This window comes from Mandrillus leucophaeus, unplaced genomic scaffold (genome assembly GCF_000951045.1).
Source record: "Mandrillus leucophaeus isolate KB7577 unplaced genomic scaffold, Mleu.le_1.0 Scaffold81, whole genome shotgun sequence".
Classification (NCBI taxonomy): Eukaryota; Metazoa; Chordata; class Mammalia; order Primates; family Cercopithecidae; genus Mandrillus; species Mandrillus leucophaeus.
In genome coordinates this window covers 5178069-5201832 of record NW_012108808.1, presented here as the reverse complement: position 1 = coordinate 5201832, position 23764 = coordinate 5178069, and the positions used below count along the sequence as shown (strand labels likewise).

At 37.6% G+C, this 23764-nt stretch overlaps 1 protein-coding gene across 7 annotated transcripts in view; it reads right to left on the bottom strand.

Annotated features, from left to right (window-relative positions):
* Window positions 1-8204: 8204 nt before the first annotated feature.
* CLCN3 (chloride channel, voltage-sensitive 3) overlaps window positions 8205-23764 on the bottom strand; it is a 116520-nt gene continuing 100960 nt past the window's right edge. For 4 of the 7 annotated variants that reach the window (XM_011967807.1, XM_011967809.1, XM_011967808.1 and 1 more), the window contains 3 exons: window positions 22126-22524; window positions 16092-16308; window positions 8205-9504 (listed from right to left, as the gene is read on the bottom strand). In XM_011967807.1, coding sequence (XP_011823197.1) covers window positions 9414-9504; window positions 16092-16308; window positions 22126-22524 — 707 coding nt within the window. In that variant the 3' untranslated portion in view covers window positions 8205-9413. Of the gene's footprint in view, window positions 9505-11529; window positions 11606-16091; window positions 16309-22125; window positions 22525-23764 lie in introns of all 7 variants that reach the window. The other 3 variants (XM_011967804.1, XM_011967806.1, XM_011967805.1) reach the window with 1 other exon arrangement.

Genomic DNA, 23764 nt, shown 5'->3' with positions numbered 1-23764 from the left:
TAAGGTTCTTCTGCCTGGTTTTCCTTATTTACTGTGCAAGCAAATGGCAGTCAAATCATCTAAATGGTGACCCTAATCACATTTTGGAGGACAACTAAAGTCACCCTCTGATATGTCACAGGAAGCCGCTGTCTAATGCCTGTGGCTAACTAGACCATCCTTACAGAGTCCTGTTTCAATATTTATCATATGGGCAACTAAGAATATTTCTCCTGAGTCTTGAGTTAATAGCTATAACTTTAAGGATGGGGTTTATGGCGGGTGAGGAGGGGAACAAAAGGAAACTTAGAAGGAAACTCATGACACTGTGATCAACACTCCCAGGGTGCCTGACCCCGACCTACCCAAACTGCATTTTGGGTAGTAGTTCCAGGTGACTCCCAGCAAGTAGTCCAGTTATCCCATTATGTATATTATTTTAAATCTTCTCTTGACTCAGTCTGTCATTTACTAATATAGCCTAGTATATTGATACATAGTATATCGTTTTAGTATAAGATAGTAATCAGTATACCATTAAAGTTTTTCACTGCAAATGATTTCACTGGATTTTTAGTACGAATCTGTGGATAGCTGTGTTTTACTAGATCCAGATTTTCCTTCAACCTGATGATATGTCCTTCACCTTAAAAGTAGAGGGCAGGGCCGGGCGCAGTGGTTCACGCCTGTAATCCCAGCACTTTGGGAGGCTGAGGTGGGCCGATCTCCTGAGGTCTGAAGTTCATGACCAGCCCGGCCAACATGGTGAAACCCTATCTCTACTAAATATACAAAATTAGCCGGGTGTGGCGGTGCATGCTTATAATCCCAGCTACTTGGGAGGCTGAGGCAGGAGAATAGCTTGAACTCAGGAGGTGGAGGTTGCAGTAAGCCAAGATCGCACCATTGCACTCGGCCTGGGCAACAAGAGCGAGACTCCGTCTCAAAAAAAAAAAAAAAAGGTAGAGGGCAGACCATGAAATGCAGAATAGCAAACTTACTGGATGGGGCTGAGGAGCGTATAAGCTTTTTTCCCCTTTCTATGAAGTTCAAATTGAAAAAGCACCATCCTCCCCACCCCAGGCCATCTAGTTAAACCTCCACATTATGTAAGATTGATGTGATTTACTCAACTTCTTGACTAGCCAGTAGTTCTCCAAAGTTCTTACTGTCAGCCGTCCCCTTAAAATATATTTGAGGTACTTATTTATATAAGGGTATGAGTAGACTATTAAAAGACAACACTTAGAATTTTAAATATAAGTAGCATTCCTCATCTCCCCAATTAGGCTGCAAGCTTCTTAAGGGCGTATATTTTATGGATGTATATCCCCGTCAGTAACACAAACCTTTGGAATTGCACTTACTGAATAAAATGACCCTGTCACATGTTCTTAAGTGCCAGATAGAATCAAACTGGCAAGAGCTGGGAAACTGATAAGATGCCTGGGAGTTAAAGATTCTTGACTTCTCAGACAAAAAGTCTTCTGGGGTCAAAAATCTCTGCCACAACCAAAATCTGTTCCTTTCTGCCAATGGCTCATGCTGCCTTTGGAGGCAGGTAAGATGCTTTCTTCAAGGTAGGTATCTTTTGTGTAATATCTTAACCAAAATGAAACTGAAAAGATCTTCAGCTTCCCTTTCATAACTGCAGGAACTTTTACAGCTCTAATGGGAGGTCTCAGGTTTTAAGGAACTGCCATTTTAGTTAGGTAAGTAGCTCCAGGCGCTGGAACCATCTGAACTATTAACTTATTTTATATTAAAACATTACAGTTACAGTTGGCTCACACATATTTTATTAGAAAAGACCAAATCACACTGGTCTTAAATAATTTTAGGCCATAAATTTTAAATAAAATGTTAGAAGTTTGAGCTTTTTTCCTCAGATTTCTTTAGTTTCTAAGGGGCTCAACTATTTCTAAATACTGCCCCTAATGTTAACACACTTTTTTTTAATATCCAAATTCATGTATCCCATTAAATATTTGTTTAACTAGAAATATTAATTTTGTCACTTGGTGATCCAACAGTCTCAACTGTGTAGTGTGTAAGATTTTTTTTTAATATGCCTTGTCAGCAATATGGATTCCAGAAGGATTTCTTATCAAGGAACAAATGAAAGGGGACAAAAAAGGTGAATCGGCTTTTCATCCATTCCTCACAGAAACCTAACATGAATGTGTATCTTCAGGAAGCTGGGCATATCAGAGCCAAGATAGAAATTAGACATACACTCTAAGAATATGGTGGTTATAATTCAGATGATACAGTTGTGAATGGGGTTTCCTGAAGACAGTAACAAGAAATGCGGATTTCCAGTCTCAAACTCCAACCAGTTGTGTCAGAGGGCTACTAACCTGTTTTCAGGAGGTACTATCTTCCAACTACTGAACGTTTTTCATTCAAGAGCAAGCTCCCTACAGAAGATACCAAACCTTATCTTTTTCCTTCACTAAAGGCGTAGTCCACTTAAACCTAATTCACTAAAGATTACATACCTAGGATCTGGTCACTCAATGGCTATAGTAGCTTCCAAATGGCATCTATATACCTCTGTTCTCTGAGAACACAGTTTAAGTGCCTAGGCTCTTGAATGAAGAACTTTGATCCAATCAGGATTTAACAGAAAAGCATTACCAGTTCAAATTTAGCTAAGCTTACCTCTCAGAGTTCAATAATGGAGTTTCTATATAACCTCTCAAACATGTATGTAGGATGATAACACCCAAGGAAAAATGAAAGCTACAAAACAGATTGCTATAAACTACTCTGCAGTGTCCTAAGACCTTTGCATTACCTCAAACACTGACCTTACCAGCTTAATGGCATTCTGTCCAAACTAGTCCTATCATAATTAATTTTAATGTCTGGCTGGACATGGTGGCTCACACCTGTAATCCCAGCACTTTGGGAGGCCAAGGTGGGCAGATAGCTTAAGGCCAGGATTTCGAGACTAGCTTGGGCAACATGGTGAAACTCTGTCTCTACAAAAAATACAAAAGATTAGCCAGGCATGGTGGTGCACACCTGTGGTCCCAGCTACTCAGGAGGCTAAGGTGGGAGGATTGCTTGAGCCCAGGAGGCAGAGGTCACAGTGAGCCGAGATCGTGCCACTGCACTCCAGCCTGGGCGATGTACATATGTGTGTATATATATATGTAGGTGATCCCTACAATACTCTAACCTCGACTTACTCTTTCAGTGATCTAGATTAGGGATTGACTGACAAACTAGAAACTAGTACCTTCTCAGTGCCAATGAAAACCTCCCAAATCTCAACCTCAAGCATCCTACTGTCTTATCATCATTCATCCTTCCGTCTCTTTCCCTCTAGTAATTTTTAAACACGACAGTCCCCTACAGTTCACAAATGTAACCACCTTTTTCATTCTTCATCCACTCCATTCCTGATTCTCTTTACCGAGCCTTTAGATTCTACTCCCCATCATTACAATCACTCCCTGCATCCTCCACTCCACTACCCTTCTCTCCATTTGTTGTATGTATCTGTTAACCTTAAGCCAGGTTTTAAAAACTGCCTATTCCTTACCAGAGTCTGCTCAGTACCAGGTGGCTGGAGAAAAAACACAACCGTGGCAGCCTGTGTTATTTTAACCTCAAGCTGGTCACGCTGGATGCCCATCGATCCTACTTTCTCATCTCTCAATCCCCAAACCCCACTCCCATCCTCAGTTGATTTCACTGAGAAAATAGGAGCAACCAAAATAACTTCAACAGAATCCCACTGCCTTACCAACTACCCCTTATACTCTGCCTTTCCTCCTTTCTATGAAGGTTGAATGTGTGTCCAAGACCCCATCCTCCCTTGCTTGCTTAAGGGCCTATTTTTCCTCTCAAACATTCCTATCATTAACAGAAAGGCTATAATTTCCTGCATCTTAAAATCTGATTGTTCTCAGATTAATTTTCCCTGTCAAACTATCAATAGCAGAAGAAGCTATAATATCCTGCATCTTAAAACTATCACGCATTACTTTCCTGGAAACCTCACAGGAAGAATTGCAATCGTCGTCTTCTTCCAATCTCTGTTGGATCCACTGCTTTCAGGCTTTGGCTTGCCACCATCGTGCTGAACCTGCTCTGGGGGAAGCTATCAGTTCTCTCTACATTGGTACATTTTGAGTCCTCATTTACTTCACCTATCAGCAACATGTGACAGTTAATCATCGCTCCTTGAAACTATTATTCATTTGGTTTAGGGGACTACCCTTCTTGAGACAGGGTCTTGCTCTGTCACCCAGAATGGAGTGCAGTAGTACCATCGTAGCTCACTGCAGCCTCCAACTCCCGGGCTCAATCGATCCTCCTGCCTTAGCCTCCTAAGTAGCCAGGACTACAGGCATGTGCTACCATGCCCAACTCATTTTTATTTTTTAATTTTTTTGTAGAGACCTGGTCTGTGTTTCCCAGGCTAGTCATGAACTCCTGGGCTCAAATGATCCTGCCCAACCTTGGCCTCCTGAAGTGCTAGATTTGCAGGCCTGAGCTACCACACCCAGCTTATTTTTAAATAAATCCACCAGGGGAATACCCTTCTTTGAATGTCACTACTCGCAACCCAACCTCACTGGCGGCTCCCTCATTTGCTGGCTCACCTCCCCAAATCTAAACATAAGCATGCTTCAGTGCTTAGTCCTTGTACCTCTTCTCTGTCTGCACTCAATCCGTGGTACTGTCCTGTCTCAGGATGCCGCCGCCCGGGTAGCTCTCAGGCTGGGCCTTTCTCCTGAACTCGAGTCTGATACATGCTAATGCCTATGTGACACCCCCACTTGGAAGTATAAAAGACACTTAAAACAATGTCTAAAACCAAAATTTCTCTGCACACAACACCCCAGCCCCAATCTATTCTTAAGTCTTTCCCAACTCAGCCAGTGGCCATTCCATTGTTCTGTCATTAGCCAAAAACTTTGCAGACATCCTTGACTCCTCATCACACTCTACATCCAACCCATTCACAAGTCCTGTCCATTCTACCTTCAACATGTCTAGAATCCAACCACTTTCAGCACCTCCACCAGCTTCAATCAGGTTCAGATCTCTACCATATCTCACTTGAATTATTCCACAGTCTTCTAGCTGGTCTCCTGTTTCCACCTCTACCGCTTTATAGTCTATTCCCAACAAAGGAGTCCGAGGGATCATTTTAAGTCAGATTATGTGACTTTTCTGCCTCACTGGCTTCTCATTTTATTTAGAATAAAAATCAAACACCTACACTCCCAACCTCTTTCCTTATCACTTTCTTCCCTCTCATCCCTCTCCAGCTAGTGACCCACTCGGTGTTCCTTGAACCTGGCAGGAGAATCCTTTGTATATAGCATTTTCCATTTTCTCTTCTTACATTTTTTTCTCGCAGATAAATGTACTTCTCTCACTTTCTGTAGGTTTCTGTTCAAATGCTTCCTTATCCCCGAGGCTTTCCCTGATCACCCTCAATAAAAATGGGGTGGGTGCACACAGGCACACACCTTCACTTTTTGTCCATTAGAAAAACTATTACCCCATGAGGATTCTTGACCGATTTCGTATATTCTTAACAGTGTGCAGTACATAAAAATCATTTTTTAAAAATTGCTGAACTAATCCATATGTATCACCATCTGACATACTATAGATTTCTCTTCCTGCTGAAATGAAAACTTCAAGAACATAGAATAGTGCCTGGCGACCAGTAATTGTTAAGTAAATACTCAGAGAATATAAATGATCTACTCTGAACTTTTAGTGTGTTCCTTTTTACTAAAAGCTTAATAGTAAAAGACCACATCTTACTCAAAGGTTGTTACTTACCACCCTCTTCTGGCAGTTCTATTAGCAAATGTCCAAGGTGATTTTTTAAAGACGTGTAAATAAATCGTTTTACCTCTTTTCATGCAAATAGCGTAATTTTTCTTGCAAAAAGAAAAAAAATCACTTTTGAAAGTGAGCTGAAATGATCAGTTTTCTGTAGACCTGCAGCTTTCACTGACAAACAGGGGCGCTAAACCACTGCTGGTGGTATGAACATCCTGCTGTCGATCCAGCGTCTATCTACTCTTCTATTGCTCCTTGCTTACAAAGTGTAGAAATGCTTTGTAACCTGAGAGAAGCATTATAATTATTACCTTTCTGGGGCTCCCTGTGCCAGGCGTATCGGCCTACACTGCATAGGGCGGCAGTGAAGAGGAAGGGCTCTTACAGATATAATTAAAGGCCAAAACCACACATTGTCATATAGATTTTAATAGATTTTCTGATTAACTCATCACAGTAATCATTTTTACTGTAATGATATGCAGCTTTACTACACTAGTATAAATAAAAACAGATAAATACAGCTCTAGGTAACATCACAGGTTAACAAACTAAGCATTCTTTGTGAACCAAAACTGAAAACAATTATTAAGAAGAGGAGATGCTGACACCCTTGCCCATTCTCATCATACCTTCTCAAAAAGGGTATTCAAATAAGGCGCTACAGTTATTATATTGGTAAATTAATTTGCCAATTAGCCAGGCACAACAATTTCATGGTCTCCACTATTTCATTTGGTTGAAAAGGAGACACACCTCAATGTACGAAAAAGAAAATGGAACAGATAACACCAAAGAAAACCACTGAATGCATTAAAAATACGGCACTTTTCCTGTATTTTAGCAGTAAGACACGCTAGGGATAGAAATACACCAAAAAAGAAAATTAATGCTTTAATTAATATCCACTCTGAAATGTCAGTCTCTGAAGCAAGATGGGCAATGAAAGGAGGAGCAGAAATAAAAAAGAGAAATATGGAAAATAAACTCCATGTGAAGTTTTATGAAGCTATCTGCAAAGAAACCGATTTCTCCTTTGAAGGCTTGTAACTCGAGACAGTAAGTTATCCAGCAGCCATGCTGAGGAGTTCATAGTCTAGCAATACCTTGCACAGAGGCAAATACACTTAAGACAAGTTGGAGATATACAGAACTATCATTAAGAAATGATTTTAGTCTGGATGGCCCAAAAACCTTTGAAAGGGCTATGAAGAAAACTTGAAGTCTATCAAAGGAGGGAAGTAATAAGGACTAATCTTAGGCAGACAGCACAGCTAAGAATGTTTCCCAAAATCCTGAAAATTTTGCTCAACTTTCAATCCTCATTATTATATGGCTTCATGATCTTATAAGTCTTCAGGACCTTACAGATCTTAATAGGTATATTATAATTAAGAACTAGGAAGTGAAGAATCACTTTCAAAATGTAAAAACAGCTCATTGCCAGTTGTGTTTCAGAAAATGTCTGTCTGGGCCAGGTGCAAGTGCCTCAACCTGTAATTCCACCACTTTGGGAGGCTTACGCAGGCGGACTGCTTGAGCTGAGGAGTTGAGACCAGCCTGGGCAACATGGCAAAACTCCATCTCTACTAAAAATACAAAAAAAGTAGCTGGGCATGGTGGCGCATGCCCGTAGTCCCAGCTACTTGGGTGGCTGAGGCGGGAGGATCACTTGAGCCCAAGTGGTCAACCCTGCAGTGAGCCAAGACCATGCCCCACTGCACTCCAGCCAAAGAAAAGACAAAAATAAAATGTCTGCTTGCAAAAACTTCATTTTCCTATCAAAAATGCATAATTACAGAATATTTAGGCCAGTCCTTTGAGTAAACTGCCTTTGCCAATTGTGAATTGAGACTGTGATTAAAACAGACAATTCCAAAAACAAAAATCCCAAATATACTCCAGTGCATTTTAACTCATCCTGCAAAAAATGTCCAAACCATCATTGACCACTTCAAATATGGATGTGACCTAGCTCGAGATTCAAAGGTTATTTTCATATTAAAATTTTAACTGCTATCTTTGCAATTCTATTGTTTTTAAATTTTTTGTTTGTTTTTTTTTTTTTTAAGAAGGTAAACACTAACTTTTGGTTTTATTCTCCAAAGTAATGTAGTTTTTCAGTTTTCCAGTTAATGTAGTTTTTCAACTTTCCAGTTAACGTAGTTTTTCAACTTTCCAGTTAATGGGTCAAAATGGACAGGTCAGAAGACATAATCCGGAGGATGGCAGTGAAAGATCAGAGAACGGTTTATGTACACACTGGATCACAGAGAGAGAACCACAACCTCTTTTTAAACCTTTGTTCCCACTGTAAACTTTGTTCATATCTCCATATTTGTAAGTCTGAGTTATTCTATAAAAATCACATTAAAAAGGTAAAATTACTTAAGTGCAATATTAACTGATCTGTATTTTATAAATTTTAATCCATAAAAATATAAATAAGAATGGTAAATTTTTAAGAAAAAAAATATACATTTAGTGCAAGTTATGAATTACATTTCTTCTTCAGTGTCAGCCATGTGATATCTTGAGAAAAGAAAAGAATGACTGATCTAATTTCAATTTTAAAAATTCCAGTGTTTTAACATGCAATTAATACCAGATACAGCTAAACAGAATACTTCCTTCTCTTTACTGTCAAAGCAGCAGCATTTTGTTTAATTATGCTGAACAGCACTTGTATATCATAGTAGTTTTAGAAATAGAAAATTTGCATAAGACCAGGTCACATTATCCATAAAGTCTGAGAGGAAAACAAAAAAGAAAACTGTTTATCCTTTAAAACCAAGCTTCATTGTTTTCGGTTTTGAGCCACATGGCACACAATGAGAGATTTCGTTCAGGCCTCCTTCGAGATTTTACCTGTTTGATCAACCTTTGTTGTGGTGCATGTGTACTGTTCCAAGCGTTTAGTGATGGTACGAACTACATGGTTAATGGCACAAGAAACACTCCCTTCTTGTGATGAAACCTCAGTAAAATCACAGTACATCTCAATATGAGAAAGGACTGCTTCAAAAGGGTACACCGATTTAAAGAGGCTTTGTTACAGCTCAGGAGAGAGAGAGAGAGAAATAAAGGCTCTTCTGGAATGTAGAAAGGTAATGCTTAACTATACAATTCATGAATTAAACAGAACAGTTTTGATTTAAAAAAAAGGGCAAGACCTTGCAGTTTTATAGATGGCTCAATTCAAAGCAATCCCTCCAGAAATAGGGACTGATAATGTGTCTTTGCAATGTTGGAGCAACAGGCCAGGTGCTCGAGGACTCTGCTGTCATCTCTGTCGAGGCGCAAGCCTGCACTATCAGGCACATCCTCAGCTGAATGCATCCAGTGCAGAACAATAGGAGTTGATATACTGCTTTCTGTTAGGCGGGAAATACCTCACTCCTTTCCTTTTCTCTCCTTTCCCTCCCCAAACAACTCCTCCATTCCACCAGCATTATTTGCAAACCACGTTGCAAAAACCCGGCTTTTATATTTCCTTTTTTTTCTTTTTTTGTAACAGAGGAAAAAAAAGTAGACGACTCCCTCGGGTTAAAGAGTTGTGCTATTCAACAAATAAACTTCCTCTTCTGTTTCTTCTCTCTCCTCATCTGTGAGATTCAGTTGAACATTATTGAAGCGGGGTCTTGGTTTGCCGTCTGGGCCATATGCCGGAGGATATCTTTTTTTGTTATAATGCCAAGGAGGCGCCTGAAAGGAATAAACAGAAGACTCCCATGAAATAAAAGGGAAAATAAAAGGAGAAGCTAAATCTATAGCTAAATCCTTTTTGTTGACAGGAATAGAGCAAAGCAAGCAGCCTGATTTTGTCTTTCCAAAAAGTACTTTATTGGTAAAGATACTAAAATTATCCAGCAACCATCCTTTGGTATAAAAAGTTACTATGGTCACTAATAGTATGACAGCCTTTCCACTGAGAGTCTGAGGACTGCATGCCTCAATGCAGCACAGCTATTTTGATTAATGTATGCCAACAAAAAAGTAACAAAAAATGGATGGATGTATGAATACGAAATGATACTGATCCCATCTGAGAAGGAAAATTGATTGCCATCACATGAAGAAAGCAAAAATGATGACCAAATCCTCTCAATACTTTCTCTATTTATTTATTTATTTATTTACTGAGACAGAGTCTTGCTCTGTAGCCCAGGCTGGAGCGCAGTGGCGCATCTCAGCTCACTGCAACCTCCGCCTCCTGGGTCCCGGTTCAAGCAATTCTCCTGCCTCAGCCTCCCAAGTAGCTGGGATTACAGGCACGCGCCACCATGCCCCGCTTATTTTCAGACAGGGTTTCACCATGTTGGCCAGACTGGTCTTGAACTCCTGACCTTGTGATCCACCCGGCTCGGCCTCCCAAAGTGCTGGGATTACAGGCGTAAGCCACTGCGCCTGCCACTTTCCCTTTTTTTAACCAAAATTAACCAATTTTTCAAAGATAATTTAAGGATTGCCCACTTGTATCAGAATCTTCATGAAAGCACATACTATTGAGATAAAATGCATATAAAATGGTCAACACAGAACATCAATCCCAAACATCAGAGCCCCAAGAACAAAGCTATAAGAGAACCCAAGTTTCTAGGACACTTATCAGTGTTTTCCTTTTTTTGATTTAGGCCAGAAAAGTTAAGATACAGTGCTTTTATGAAAGTCTTAGTTGTTAATGCTTACATTAAAAGATAGGTGAAAAATCAGAAAGCAGTCCTAAAAGATTATTACAGGTGAAGCAGAAAGCGGAATGAATGAGTTGCTACGATAATATTCTGGTTAGTAGTTTTTAAAAAAAGGATGCATGAAACACTTGTGAAATATTAGCATACAACAGGAATACATAATCAGTTGTGCACTTAAGCAAACTGGGACAAGTTTCATATAGGTATGACAATTGCAGGGCAAAATAATTTCAGGCATTAATTGCTAAAGCCAGACATTTTTTATGTTATGCAGTAAGATAATTCAAATTTGTAGTCATGAAACCACTAGGACATAAAGCCAGTTAAAATGAATGCATTTGACTCTAAAAGCTGCTTATAGCATTCTAGAAACATCATACAAAAGGGACACACACATAATCTAGGTACAATTTACTAATGAGATGGCAGGACACACACTGTGACTTTGAAGATATGCAGGGTATAGCAGAAAAAGAACTAATGCTATGATCACAAATAATATACACATTACACTCTAGGTAGTGTGCCCATTAAAAAATCAATTTAACTGAAAGCAATTCTAATTGCTAAGCTCCTTTAAAATCCTTTAGGAGCTTAGATTTACCATAAGACTACCACAAGATCAGAAAACATTAAAAAAAAAAAAAAAAAAGGGCTTGGGGGGATGGGTCAGACATTTTTAACCAGTCAGGAGTCTTCTGAGACCGGTGTATCCACTGAGGTAGACAGATTTGCCATATTCACTTTAAGAATGTCCAATAATATTCACTTATTCCACTACCAAACTGTTTACAGTTCTGAAATTGTAATGAACGATTTGATGAGAGGTGTTACTTTTGCTTACTTTCTGTAAATGGGATTTTACACATATCTAAATTTATCTTACAGACATATTTTATCAGATACAAATGTAATTGGCAGCATAGTAGGATATTTTTGTTCAGCAGATATCTGGGAAAGAGAGAACTCAACAGTTCACAAGTTTCATGCTTCCTGACTTCTAAGGTGTCTAATGAGGAGATCTGATATATCTAATCACCAAGGGTTCGACGTGCTGCTTTAGTTGCTCGAGATGCTCTAATATGTTCTTCTTTGTGATGATCCCCAAGACAATCCTGAAACAGATTATTATGCTAATAACTGTGTGAGAAATTAAATTAAAAGAGGTTCCAATCATAATGATAAAGAATGAGAGAAAAAATAAAAACATGAACCATAAGAATGAGTCTCATGAACCTTAGGAAATAAAAACAAAAATGATTTAAAGTTCCAGGTTCCTTTTGCATAAATTTTACTGACTTTCAAAAGTGACATAATACTAATCTTCAATATCAGTGGGTTATTTTTCTTTTTAAATTAAAAATAATATTATGAAAGTTTGGAATGAAGATGACTACAAAGCAAAATACAAAATAAACTTAATATTGATACATAGCTATAGACCTCTGATATGTAGAGTTTCATTTACAATGTTCTTTCCTCAGAGGAAAATATTTTTCTAATTTCTATGATGTCACAACACAGCAGTTATCATCTGGATCTACCTTCACGAAAAGGTAGGAAAAGGTTGTGAGACTTTAAAAATCCCATGGATTTTACTATAATTTCAAATTCAAATTAAAGGCAATGTGCACTGAATAAATAATGCTGACCAAAAGAAGCACTCCCTAATGTTCAGGAGCTGTGACCGCCACTTCTTAAAGCAAGCTAATAAAATGTATTTACGATTAGGAATTAAAAGGACTTTCACTTTCTGCATTTTTTCCTAAATAACAATTGTTTCTCATTTAGCATGTCATTGTTATCACATCAAGCAAAGTAATGGACATAAATTCTCATCATGAGGATACGTGAAAATAATAAGATTGCCAATTAAAATAAAATTATGGTTACTGGTTTTATAATGGAAATTAATGTGGCAATATAAACAGTGAAAATTAAAAAAAAAAAAAAAAAAAAAAACCTTAAAAAAACTTTAAATTCTGGAAGCCCATCCAAAATACCCTTCAGGATGACTGGACATTTCCCTGATGATCTCATTAAGTCAACCTCCCTGTTAAACAGCCTTTGAACATTCAGACTTGAACGATGTCACCAGGAGACTTCAAAGTAGCCTGTGCCTATAGCTATGTCCAGGTGTAAAATACTTAGCTTGATGGCTGGGGTGGGAGGCGGGAGAGCAGGAGGACAGAGAATGGGAAGGACAGAAATAGTTCTCTGCTCATGTTTTCTCATTATTATGTTAAAAATAATGTATCGATCCTTAAAAGTTCTCAGAGCATGGGAGCAACTTCCCCCTCCAAAAAAGCTCAGAAAATGCACTATATAAAATGAACATTCAGTCATTCAACAGATGTTCTTCATTGACTAAACATTTGAGGTTTCTTTTTTTTAAGCCATCAATTCACTTTATTTTATTGTTGTAGTCAGGAAATGTGAAAATCTTGGCAATTAAATATAACACCAATTTAATTCTTACTCATGCTTTTCTATCCAATTATACAGAACGATTAATTTCAGTTAGTATCATCTATATTGTAAACTCCACCAAATCACAAAATATACTATGAGGAAAGTTACAAATGTATAAGGACCCAATGGCAAATGTAGAATTTTACAAAGTAATCTCTGTATTTATAAAGTAAAAGCCCTAAAAGAGGGAGAAACCTACATTAATGGAGAAGAGTGATTCGAGCATAAGTCCAGAGTGCTACTTAGTAATTTTACAGATTGGAAGGAAAATCAGTGCAAAATGTGGCTCATATAAAAGATTATTTGCTGTTTCCTTTTGGGCTAAAAACTAATGATGTAAGAGTTAACAGGGCCTAACCCAGCATTTCCAAAGCATGTTCCAAGAAACACCAATTCCCATGAGTTCTTCCATATCCTTCCCTGCAACCCAAAAATAGCTGCATTTTCAAATAAGTCTGGAAAACCATGTATCCTATTACCCTCGCCCGCATCTGGGAATCAAAGAATATCAACGTATTATAAGTTCTGAGGAGTTCCATAGTAAAGAAACCTCAATTGTATTTAATCCAATACTTCCCAAACTCAGACAATCACAAAATGTTTTTTTCTCAGCCACTCCTATTAACATCCTGCTAATTCCACCAAGATTAACTGACTTTGAAAAATTCTAAGTTAAAAAATAAAGTGCAGAAAATCAATAGCTAATTTAAATTTTTATAATTTACAAATATCTTTCCTTTTCATCTCTCTATTCTTTTTCTCCTTGCACCTAACGTTCCAGATTTGTTCTCTCTTCCTCCAAATAACTATTTTCCACTTCTAAAAATGCAGTATGAAGTACACATCAATGATAGCTATGCAGAACTTCATGGTCTCCATTAAAAACCAGAAGATAAATCATTTCTTTTCTGGGTTTTAAATAATTTAAGTGAGAAAAAAACACCTGATTTCCTAACACACTTCAAACAAAATAAAGTCCCATGAGCCACTTCCCTAAATGATCTCTTTTCTTCCCATACAAGTATCAATTTATTTTCCTTGACAGACAGAATAAGGAAAATATGATGAAAGCAATTAAATATATTCCCTTAGAAGAAAGTCCAACCCCTTCTTTCATATGAACAGGCAGGACCAGACAAAATTTTAATTAGCTATCCACCCCTCGCCCTACACACTTCGTTATTTTTACACTTTCTTTTAAACATTTTCCTTTCTGATATCTACACTGCCAAATACTTGGGAATTAATCAACAAACTGAAATATGAAAATTAATCCCTAAAAGTTCTGTGATCATAGTTAACCATAACTCAACAGAATAACATTTACATTTGTTAGTACACAAAAGAAAAAGCCATGCCAGGAACAGAAAACAACTTGAAGCAAATAATAGTTTGTAACAACTCAGCTTAGGTTCCAACTGAGCCACTTAATAAATAAAAGGGCTCAAGGACTAGCAAAGCTTTATGAAAAGTTACCCCATTTAGTACTGAGTTTTTAAAATTAATGAAGTTGGTGCCATTATTTATTCAAACAATATTACACAAAGAAAAATAGTAACAGTAATAATTTATGACATACATCTCTTCTCCAATCAGTATCTGTGGTATTTAATAATTCTAAACTCCCTGCCTTTAATTAAGGGCTTTATCTCTTTAATGATTTATTTCATATTCCTGAAGTTATTTTAACTAGCACAGTGAAAAACACTAAACATAGATCTAATTCTCTAATTTCATATTTCTATTCTTAACCCAATCTAATACGTTGGCCAAGAAAATGTTTTAGTAGTTTAAGAAATCACAAAGAAAGAGAATTTCTATCAGTCACTTAAGCGCAAAACAGTAGCAAGAGACTGGGTTTTCAAGTCGGGAAGACAGTTTGATTCCTTGAACCATGACTTGTTCACCACATGACTTTGGGCAAATTATCGAAGCTTTTTGAGCTTTAATTACTACATCTGTAAAGTAGGGATATAACTATCTACTTTGCAGAGGTCCCACAAAGTTAAATGAGAAAATACGAAGGTGTTCAATAAACAAATGTCCTTCCTTTTTTGTTCTTTTCTTCTCCTTTCTCTGGACAGGAGTCACGTATTCTGTCACCAATGCGTTTTCCATAACATGTTAAAAAAAAAAAAAAACTGCTAAGATTCTCTAAGTGTTTAGTATTTCAACCAGTCTTACGCTGTTCAGGATTAGCCATTCGGTTTATGCATAATCCAACACCCTCTGTTTTTCCTCTCTAGCCTTTCTGGTATTTGCCTTCAGATAAAACAACATTCTTAAGTTCAACAAGAAAGAATATATGGTAGAAATAAAGGGTCCTAAAGAAAGAAGTGTGGAGAAACAGATCCGAGGTCCAGGAAAAGAGCAGTGGTGATGAAGTAGTGTATTTGCCAAATTAATTTTGCGCATTAAGGTCTCCACAACCCCCATGATATCTGTCTCTTTCCTATATTCCTGTCAATGGAGAAACACTGGCAGTCCATGTGTAAAAGGTGGAAAAATAAATTATCAATGTATGCATTTTAAATACATGAGTATTTGTCTTTAGCAGTTATATAAATATAAAAGATTTGTGTATAGAGAAGGTAGACAAAAGGAAACAAAGCATTTGTTAAAGGAGATTTTTAGCTAATTTACAAATTTCATTTAATTATATATTCTTTCCTTCATTACATGATAAATCAAATACTGGCTGAAAGAGTAAATAGCAAAATATCTAGAAACTTATTGTACTAGAAACTTATATACTAAAAATGAAACATTTACAAAAATAATACAGGGTTTTGCAGTGCTCCATACAAGTTAGGTCCACTCTTCCCCTAGGAAAAGCAGCACTCTAAGCTCAACATGCTTTCATGCTGGAGATCTTTCAGCACCTCTTTTCCAACTTTGAGGGATTATTTACAAATGCCACTGTTTGGCAAAGAGCAGGCAGATGACATCTTTCTTATTCTATAGTAAATGTGAAATTTGATTGACTGATCCTGTATTTGTGCCTATACCATACGACAGACTTTCCCACCTGGGAGCTGACTCACATGCTCCCCTAATAACTATACAGATTCCACTAAAAAGGATCCTACATTCTAGCAAGTGAACGGATTCCTGTGGTACCAGACTTACCCATTGTGAGTTACAAGGCACTGCCTCAGTCCCAGCTTTCGGAAAATATCCACCACAATCTCCATTGGGGTGTGGTCTGTCACTGTAAAAGGGCTCATGTCAAGAATGCTTCGAAGCTTCAATGGCCGAGGACTTTCTGCTGGAAGAGATGGGGTGTGCTGTGCAAAACACACCCGAGAACTGCCAACAATACCTTCTTGTTTTTTCCTGGCACTTTCTGAAAAGAGAGAGGAGACCAACACCTTAAAATTGATAGATTTTTAAGTAGGCAACCTGTTTATTCAGCAATAAAAAGAAACTAATGTATCCTATGACTTCTGATCCCTTCATTTTTTCCTATCTTCTCCTTAACCAAGAAAGGAGTCAACTGAAAAGCCACTTAGCAATTTTTTATATTTGATTGAATTAGAAGTCAACAATAATATATCATCTTCATGGAAGAAAGTATTTTTTGGTAGTTATATCATTGTACACTTTTCTTTACTGAAGCTGTTTTCTAACTTGGGGGCTAAGGAAGTGGGTTTGGAATATGGGATTTTAAAACCTGCACAAATTCTGAGCGCAGTGTATTAAAGGAATCCATCATCAAATGAAGCCTGCCTCTGCTGAATGTTACTTATTCTGCACTGGAGGTGGCACGAAAGAGAGTTTCATCCTTGCTTTGATTATGCTGCATCCTCCATCCCTATGAATTAGCTGGTTCTTTTTCTTTTCTCATGTTAAAGTATAATTTTCTAGAAGAGTCATGAACATTACAGATGAGATGAAGCTACAATTATGCACATAATGCACACAGACTGATTTTGGGGGCTTGTTTTCTTTGTAAAGGCTTTGTTAACTTCTCTCCAGTGTGCTCTGCTTCAAGTTCTTCTGTCCTGCTGCCTACTTCCACTCTACCGTTGAAAGAAAGAAAACAAAAATCTGAATGAAACTGGTGATTAAAAAAAAAAGAAAGTCCTAGACAAGAAGTGGCAAAGACAGAGAAAAGTTCAGAGATCACACCAGACGGAGAAGGAAACTCAATGAAGAGAATCTAAAAATAAAATAGTCATTCGGCTTTACGTTTCTACTTTGAGTTAGTATTAAAACTGAGTATATACAGATATGATATTTGTTATAGTGAAAATATTTTGGCCGGCCATGGTGGCTCAGGCTTATAATCCTAACACTTTGGGAGGCTGAGGCAGGAGGATCACATGTGCCCTGAAGTTCAAGACCAGCCTAGGCAACATAGAGAGACCTTGTTTCTACAAAAAAAAAAAAAAAAAAAAAATTAGCTACGCATGATGGTTGTCCCAGCAAATTGGGAGGCTGAGGTGGAAAGATCACTTGAGCCCAGAAGTTCAGGGCTGCAGTAAGCCATGATCATGCCACTGCACTCCAGCCTGGGTGACAAAGCGAGACTCTGTCTCAAAAAGAAAAATTATATTTTGAACACAAATTTTACTACAAAAATATTTAAGCCATAATAAGCATCAGTCCTAAATTGAGAAGCAGATATTACTGCAAACAATGCACTGCTTTTTACTCCTTTTGAACACTACAGCCTTCTTAACCATGTTCTAACACATTTGAGTAGGAAGGCTACTAAGTAAAGCCCCAGCAACTAGTACTTACTCGACCACCTTAAAAGCATGATCAGGCCGGGTGCAGGAGCTCACGTCTGTAATCCCAGCACTTTGGGAGGCCAAGGCGGGCGCATCAACGGAGGTCAGGAGTTCAAGACCAGCCTGGCCAACGTGGTGAAACCCTGTCTCTACTAAAAATACAAAATTAGCTGGCATGGTGGTGCATGCCTGTAATCCCAGCTGAGGTAGGAGAATCGCTTGAACCCGGGAAGTGGAGGTTGCAGCGAGCCGAGGCCGCGCCCATTGCACTACAGCCCGGGCAACAAGAGTGAAACTCTGTTTCAAAAAAAAAAAAAGATCATAGCATAGAAAAGAAGTCCATTAGCAACTGACATAAATGATTTTTTGAAAAATACCCATTAAGTTGCTTTAAGCTCATAACAATCTACCAACTGAATGGTGTCTGACAACTGAATAGTGGAGTGTAAAACTACGAGAAGTATCATTAATGGATTCACAAAATAAGACGTAAAGTGTGACATCAATAGCATAAAATGTGGATGGGGGAGTAAAACTCTATAATTTTTGTATGCAACTTTAGTTGTCACAAGAAATATATAGCCAAATTCAGAATGCTCTAAAACTACAATGGGGTTTGTAAATCATTTCTAACTCTAGTGTAAAAGTTGAAAGAAGAATTAAAAGAACTACAGCAGGCCAGGTACAGTGGCACGCGTCTGTAATCCCAGCTGCTCCAGAGGTTGAGGAGAGGGGACTGCTGAAGCCCAGGAGTTCGAGTCTACCCTAGGCAACACGGAAGACCTCATCTCTAAAAGAATAATAACTATAGCTAAAATAATTCATTAATAGATATACAACATAAAAAGATATGAAGTGTGATATTAAATAGAGAAACGTTCTGAATTAAAACTAACCCCAATTATCAATCTTAAACACCGACAAAGTAACAAACAGTATATCATCAATGAAATTATACTGATTTAAACATTTAATAACAAAATACGTAATTTTAGAAATTTTTAAAAAATTATTTAATGGAAAGTTTCTCCTACATACAAAGCATCAGAAGTGAACATTCAATCTCTTTGACTTAAATTTGTCATTTAAAAAATAACACTTTTCGCCAGGTGTGGTGGCTCACACTTGTAATCCCAGCACTTCAGGAGGCTGAGGCAGGTAGATCGTTTGAGTCCAGGAGCTTGAGACCATCCTGGGCAACATGGCAAAACCTTGTCTATACAAGAAATACAAAATTTAGCCAGTCATGGTGGTGCGTGCCTGTAGTCCTAGCTAATCAGGAGAGTGAAGTGGGAGGATCACCTGATGCCGGGGAAGTCGAGGCTGAAGTGAGCTAAGATCGTGCCACTGCATTCTGGCCTGAGAAACAGGGTGAGATGCTGTCTCAAAAAAATAAATTACTTTTAATCTTTCATTTCATTTGGAAATTGTTAAGGAGAGGGATTTTAGATACTCTCCCCACACAAAAAAAAATGAGTTAATTAGCCTGATTTAATCATTCCACAATATACACATGACATAAACATACAATTTTTATCAATTAAGAATAAATAAAATGTAAAAAACAAGTATTACTTTTACATAAATACAGTTTTTTCGTTTGTTTGTTTTTAGAGACAGGGTCTCACTCTGGACTCCAGGGTCCCAGGGATCCTCCTGCATCAGCGTTCCCGGTAGCTAGGACTACAGGTGGCACCACCACACTCAGCCAATTTTTTTTTTTGGTAGAGACCGAGGTCTTGCTATGTTACCCAAGCTGGGCTTGATCTCCTAGTGCCAAACAAACCTCCCACCCTGGCCTCCCATTTAAAAATATTTTTGATGCTATTCATTCAAGGGCCTTTGAAATAAAGAACATTACAATTTTCATTTTCTTCATTTTTAAAAGAATATTTTTGGTGCTGTTCATTCAAGGGCCTCTGAAACAAAGAACAACATTAGTTTTTATTTTCTGATATAATTCAGGCTTTTTTTTTTTCTTTTTGAGACAGGGTTTTGCTCTGTCACCCAGGCTGGAGTGCAGTGGTGCGATCTTGGCTCACTGCAACCTCCGCCTCCCAGGTTCAAGTGATTCTCCTGCCTCAGCCTCCCAAGTAGCTGGAATTACAGGCATGCGCCACCACACTCATGTATTTTTTTGGATTTAGTAGTAGAGGTAGGATTTCACCATGTTGGTCAGGCTGGTCTCAAACTCCTGGCCTCAAGTGATCCACCTGCTTCAGCTTCCCAAAGTGCTAGGATTACAGGCATGAGCCAACATGCATGGCCTCAGACATTTGTTTTAAAAGTCTCCACATTCCTGTTGTAATGGCCCTAAGTAATCTGAGACATCTCATTTGGATCTAATATTTTACAACATTCTGCTTTAGTATGAAACAGGGGAATCGATCTTGTTTAGCATATTTCAACCATTTTATTTTATGAGACAGCATGAAAATTTTTTTGTCCTTCAATAAAGTATTTATCATTATATAAATTATATGTATTATATAACTATATATAATACATACATTTTTAATTTATATAGAGACCTGTACACTAGGTTTTCTATATATAAAACCTATATATAATGTAATTATGTAAATATTTATATATTTATATTATATTTATAATTACATAATTTATATATATTTACATAATTTTCACATATAGATATGTACTTTTAATATAGATATAGAGAATATATATATCTCTCCCATATAAAAATTACATATATAAACATATGTAATTTTAAATTTATATATATATATAAAACGTAGTATACAGGTCTGTTTTTCCCAGTTAAAAATTAAACTTGGAAAAATTACAGTTAAAAATTAAAACTTTACAAAAACATGGGTAAAACATTTAAGGTGTGCTTAATAAGTCATGTGACTAACATTTCTGATGACATGGCTTGACACCTCACCTACAGAAAGTACCCTCATTCCCTTAAACCAACATTATCTCCTATCTCAATATTCTCTCTCCCAAGACAGTGACGAAACTTTAAAAAATACATCCACACAATCAGTGGGATAATGAATAGTTCTTAATTTCCACACTTTAAAAACCTGCCTGGCCTTTTCCCCCTAAATTTCTATATAAATACCAAAATTCTGACCTCCTTTTTCTTTTCTTTGGCTGGCTACTAGTAAAAACTAGAGAATGGGAATCTTAAACAATGATATTATTTTCTGACTAGATCTAGCCATGGTAATGGCTAAAAAACTAAAATGCTTGAATGGAGCCAAGCATGACAAAATACTTTGTCATCAGCACTGGCAACTACTATTGTATTAGCTAAGTAAAATTTAGAATGATGGGATTTGCTAGGCCTTGAAAAATCCTTCCAAAGCTGTAGCCTGTTCCCAAACCGAACAAGCTGTTCTCTGTAGGACCTTTTTTCTTTTTCTTTCTTTTCTCTCTCTCTGCCTAATGGTTCTTACAAATTCAAGACTTTCCAGTTTGATTTGAGAAACACTCCCCCATATACACTGTCTGGTTGTGTGCCATTCAAATGGCACAAAAATTATTTTTAAATCCTTTTGCAATGGCCACACGGGTAAGCTGGAAGGGAGATGATACGCTCACAGGAATGACCTTTCAGACAGACCAAAGGCTTGACACTTCCATTCAGGGTCAGTACTAAAAACTGGGGAGTAACAAAGCAATGGCTTGATGTACCTATCCTCAGTCACTTTTTAGCGGTTGGAGGAAGAGATATAAGATTGCACCAAAAAAAAATTAAGTCTTAATGGCCTCCTCATCAATACTGCAAGACTATAAGGTAAAGAGAAAAACAAATTTTAGAGAAATACAACGGTAGAAAGTTTATCTCCAAGAAATATACCATGGCTAATACCTTTAACTAGTACTTTCAGGAAATTCTGCATAAAACACAACAGGACTGATACATTATACTTTTTCAACCTGGCATTCGATCAGAAATAAAAATCTCAGTGATAGTCACTTTAAATCATTTATTATACATTAATATTATAATCATTATAATCCTAACTCCGAAGACTGATAAAGCAAAACAGTGTTAAAAAAGAGACTGATGAAGATGAGATTTTCAATAACTTGTATTCCAATAAGCCAACTTTATTAAATACAAGAATGTATTTGACTGAATGCATTTAGCTAAGGTCTTACATTACATGCTATTTTGAATAACCAAGATCAACTATCAAGGCTTATCGGAGTGGGAAAAGAATTTGACTCCAATTTCTGGTACAATGCCAGATCAAAAGATAAAACTGTATTTAGCAGAAAACCATCCACTGAAGCATACCTTCCTTTCCTAAAGAACAGAAGATTTTAAGGGACATAAAATAACGTCCCTTGCCCCCACAAATCCAACCCATTAAATGTTATTGCTTATTGCTTTCCTTTCTTCCAGAAATCCATCTCATATATACATATATATATTTTTGAAAAGGTACCTATTGCAATTGTCAGGTCTCTTCTGAGGGCAAATCCCACTAATCTCTGAGATTCTTTTGACATTATGACAGGAAATCCATTGTAGCTGGTTTCATTAATCATGTTTTCTATATCATCCACTGTCATATTGTCCTGTGTCAGGACAGCTAAGGGAGGATCGTTCCTTCGAGGTCTCATGACGTCAGCAGCCAGGGTGGTGTGAGTGAATTCTTCTTTTGCATCCAAGAAAGGGTATCCATTTAATCGGATGTGCGCTTCATAAATGCCTTCCCTGCCAAAGGCATCTCCAACCCATTTACTGGTCATGACTGCAGCCATAAGGGGAACAATATATTCCAAGCCTCCAGTGAGCTCGAAAACAATCACCACCAGGGAGACAGTCATTCTTGTCACACCACCTGAAAAAAGCAAGCACCCACTGGTCAGGAAGGATAGGATCCTCACCATTACATTTTATTAGAACTTTTGCAGTAGGCAGTTAAAACCAAATGGCAAATATAACTCAGTCAGGGAAAAGCATATCATCTAAAACTGCTACTCCTCTTTTAGGACAATAATCACTACTTTTAATAAAATCTAGAGAAACACCAATTTTCTTTGTTTATAACAGAGAAGACTATTAAAATAACATTTTAAAAACCTGTTTATTTCACATTTTAAAAAATCAAAGTTTATCAACTAAAACAATTTTGCCATTTTCGTTTACTGCTGTAGCAAAGACATAATTTAAGCCTTATACAAGCTTATTATTCTAATTATTAAGGAATTTGGTAAAGGACATCATGGTTTTCTTTGCTACAATCTACAAATTAAACTCATATATGGGTAGAATGTTAATATAATAAATTTCTCCTCTAAATTTTTTTCAAAAAGAGTAAAATACTTTGATGCCTTTGATTTACATTAACGATGCAAGTAATATCCACCCACAGAAAACTATTTGGGCCAGGCACAGTGGCTCATGCCTGTAATCTCAGCACTTTGGGAGGCCGAGGTAGGAAGATCACTTAAGTCCAGGAGTTTGAGATCAGCCTGGGCAATACAGTGAGACCCTGTCTCTACAAAAATAAAAACTAAAAAAAGTAGCCAGGCACGCTGGTGTATGTCTGTGGTCCCAGCTACTTGGACGCTGAGGTGGGAGGCTCATTTGGGCCAGGGGCTTGAGGCCGCAGTGAGCTGTGTTCACACTACCTATGGGATTCTCACTGTTATCAACTCAGTCTAAGCCCTCATGACTATTCCTTTTTTACTTTGTATTTTTTAAGGATTTGGGGTCTCACTCAGTTGCCCAGGCTGGTCTCAAACTCCTGGGCTCCCATGATCCTCCCACCTCAGCCTCTCCAGTAGCTGGCATTACACACATGTGCCATCATGCCTGCTATTCCTTAATTATAATACCATTTTCTCTGACCTCCTTGACTCCAGGCCCCATTACCACTGTATAAGCCATGTTCCCTGGCTAATCTTTCCTAAGTACTACTTTTATTGTGTTGCTCTTTTGCTCAAAAACCTACCAGGGCTTGTCAGTTCATACTGTATTAAGCTCAAGCTCTTCCCTTTGTTTTTTACCTAAAAATAGAAAGGAGACAGGTCCTACCATATATTACATACCTACCCTATGTCAGGCATGTCCTAATC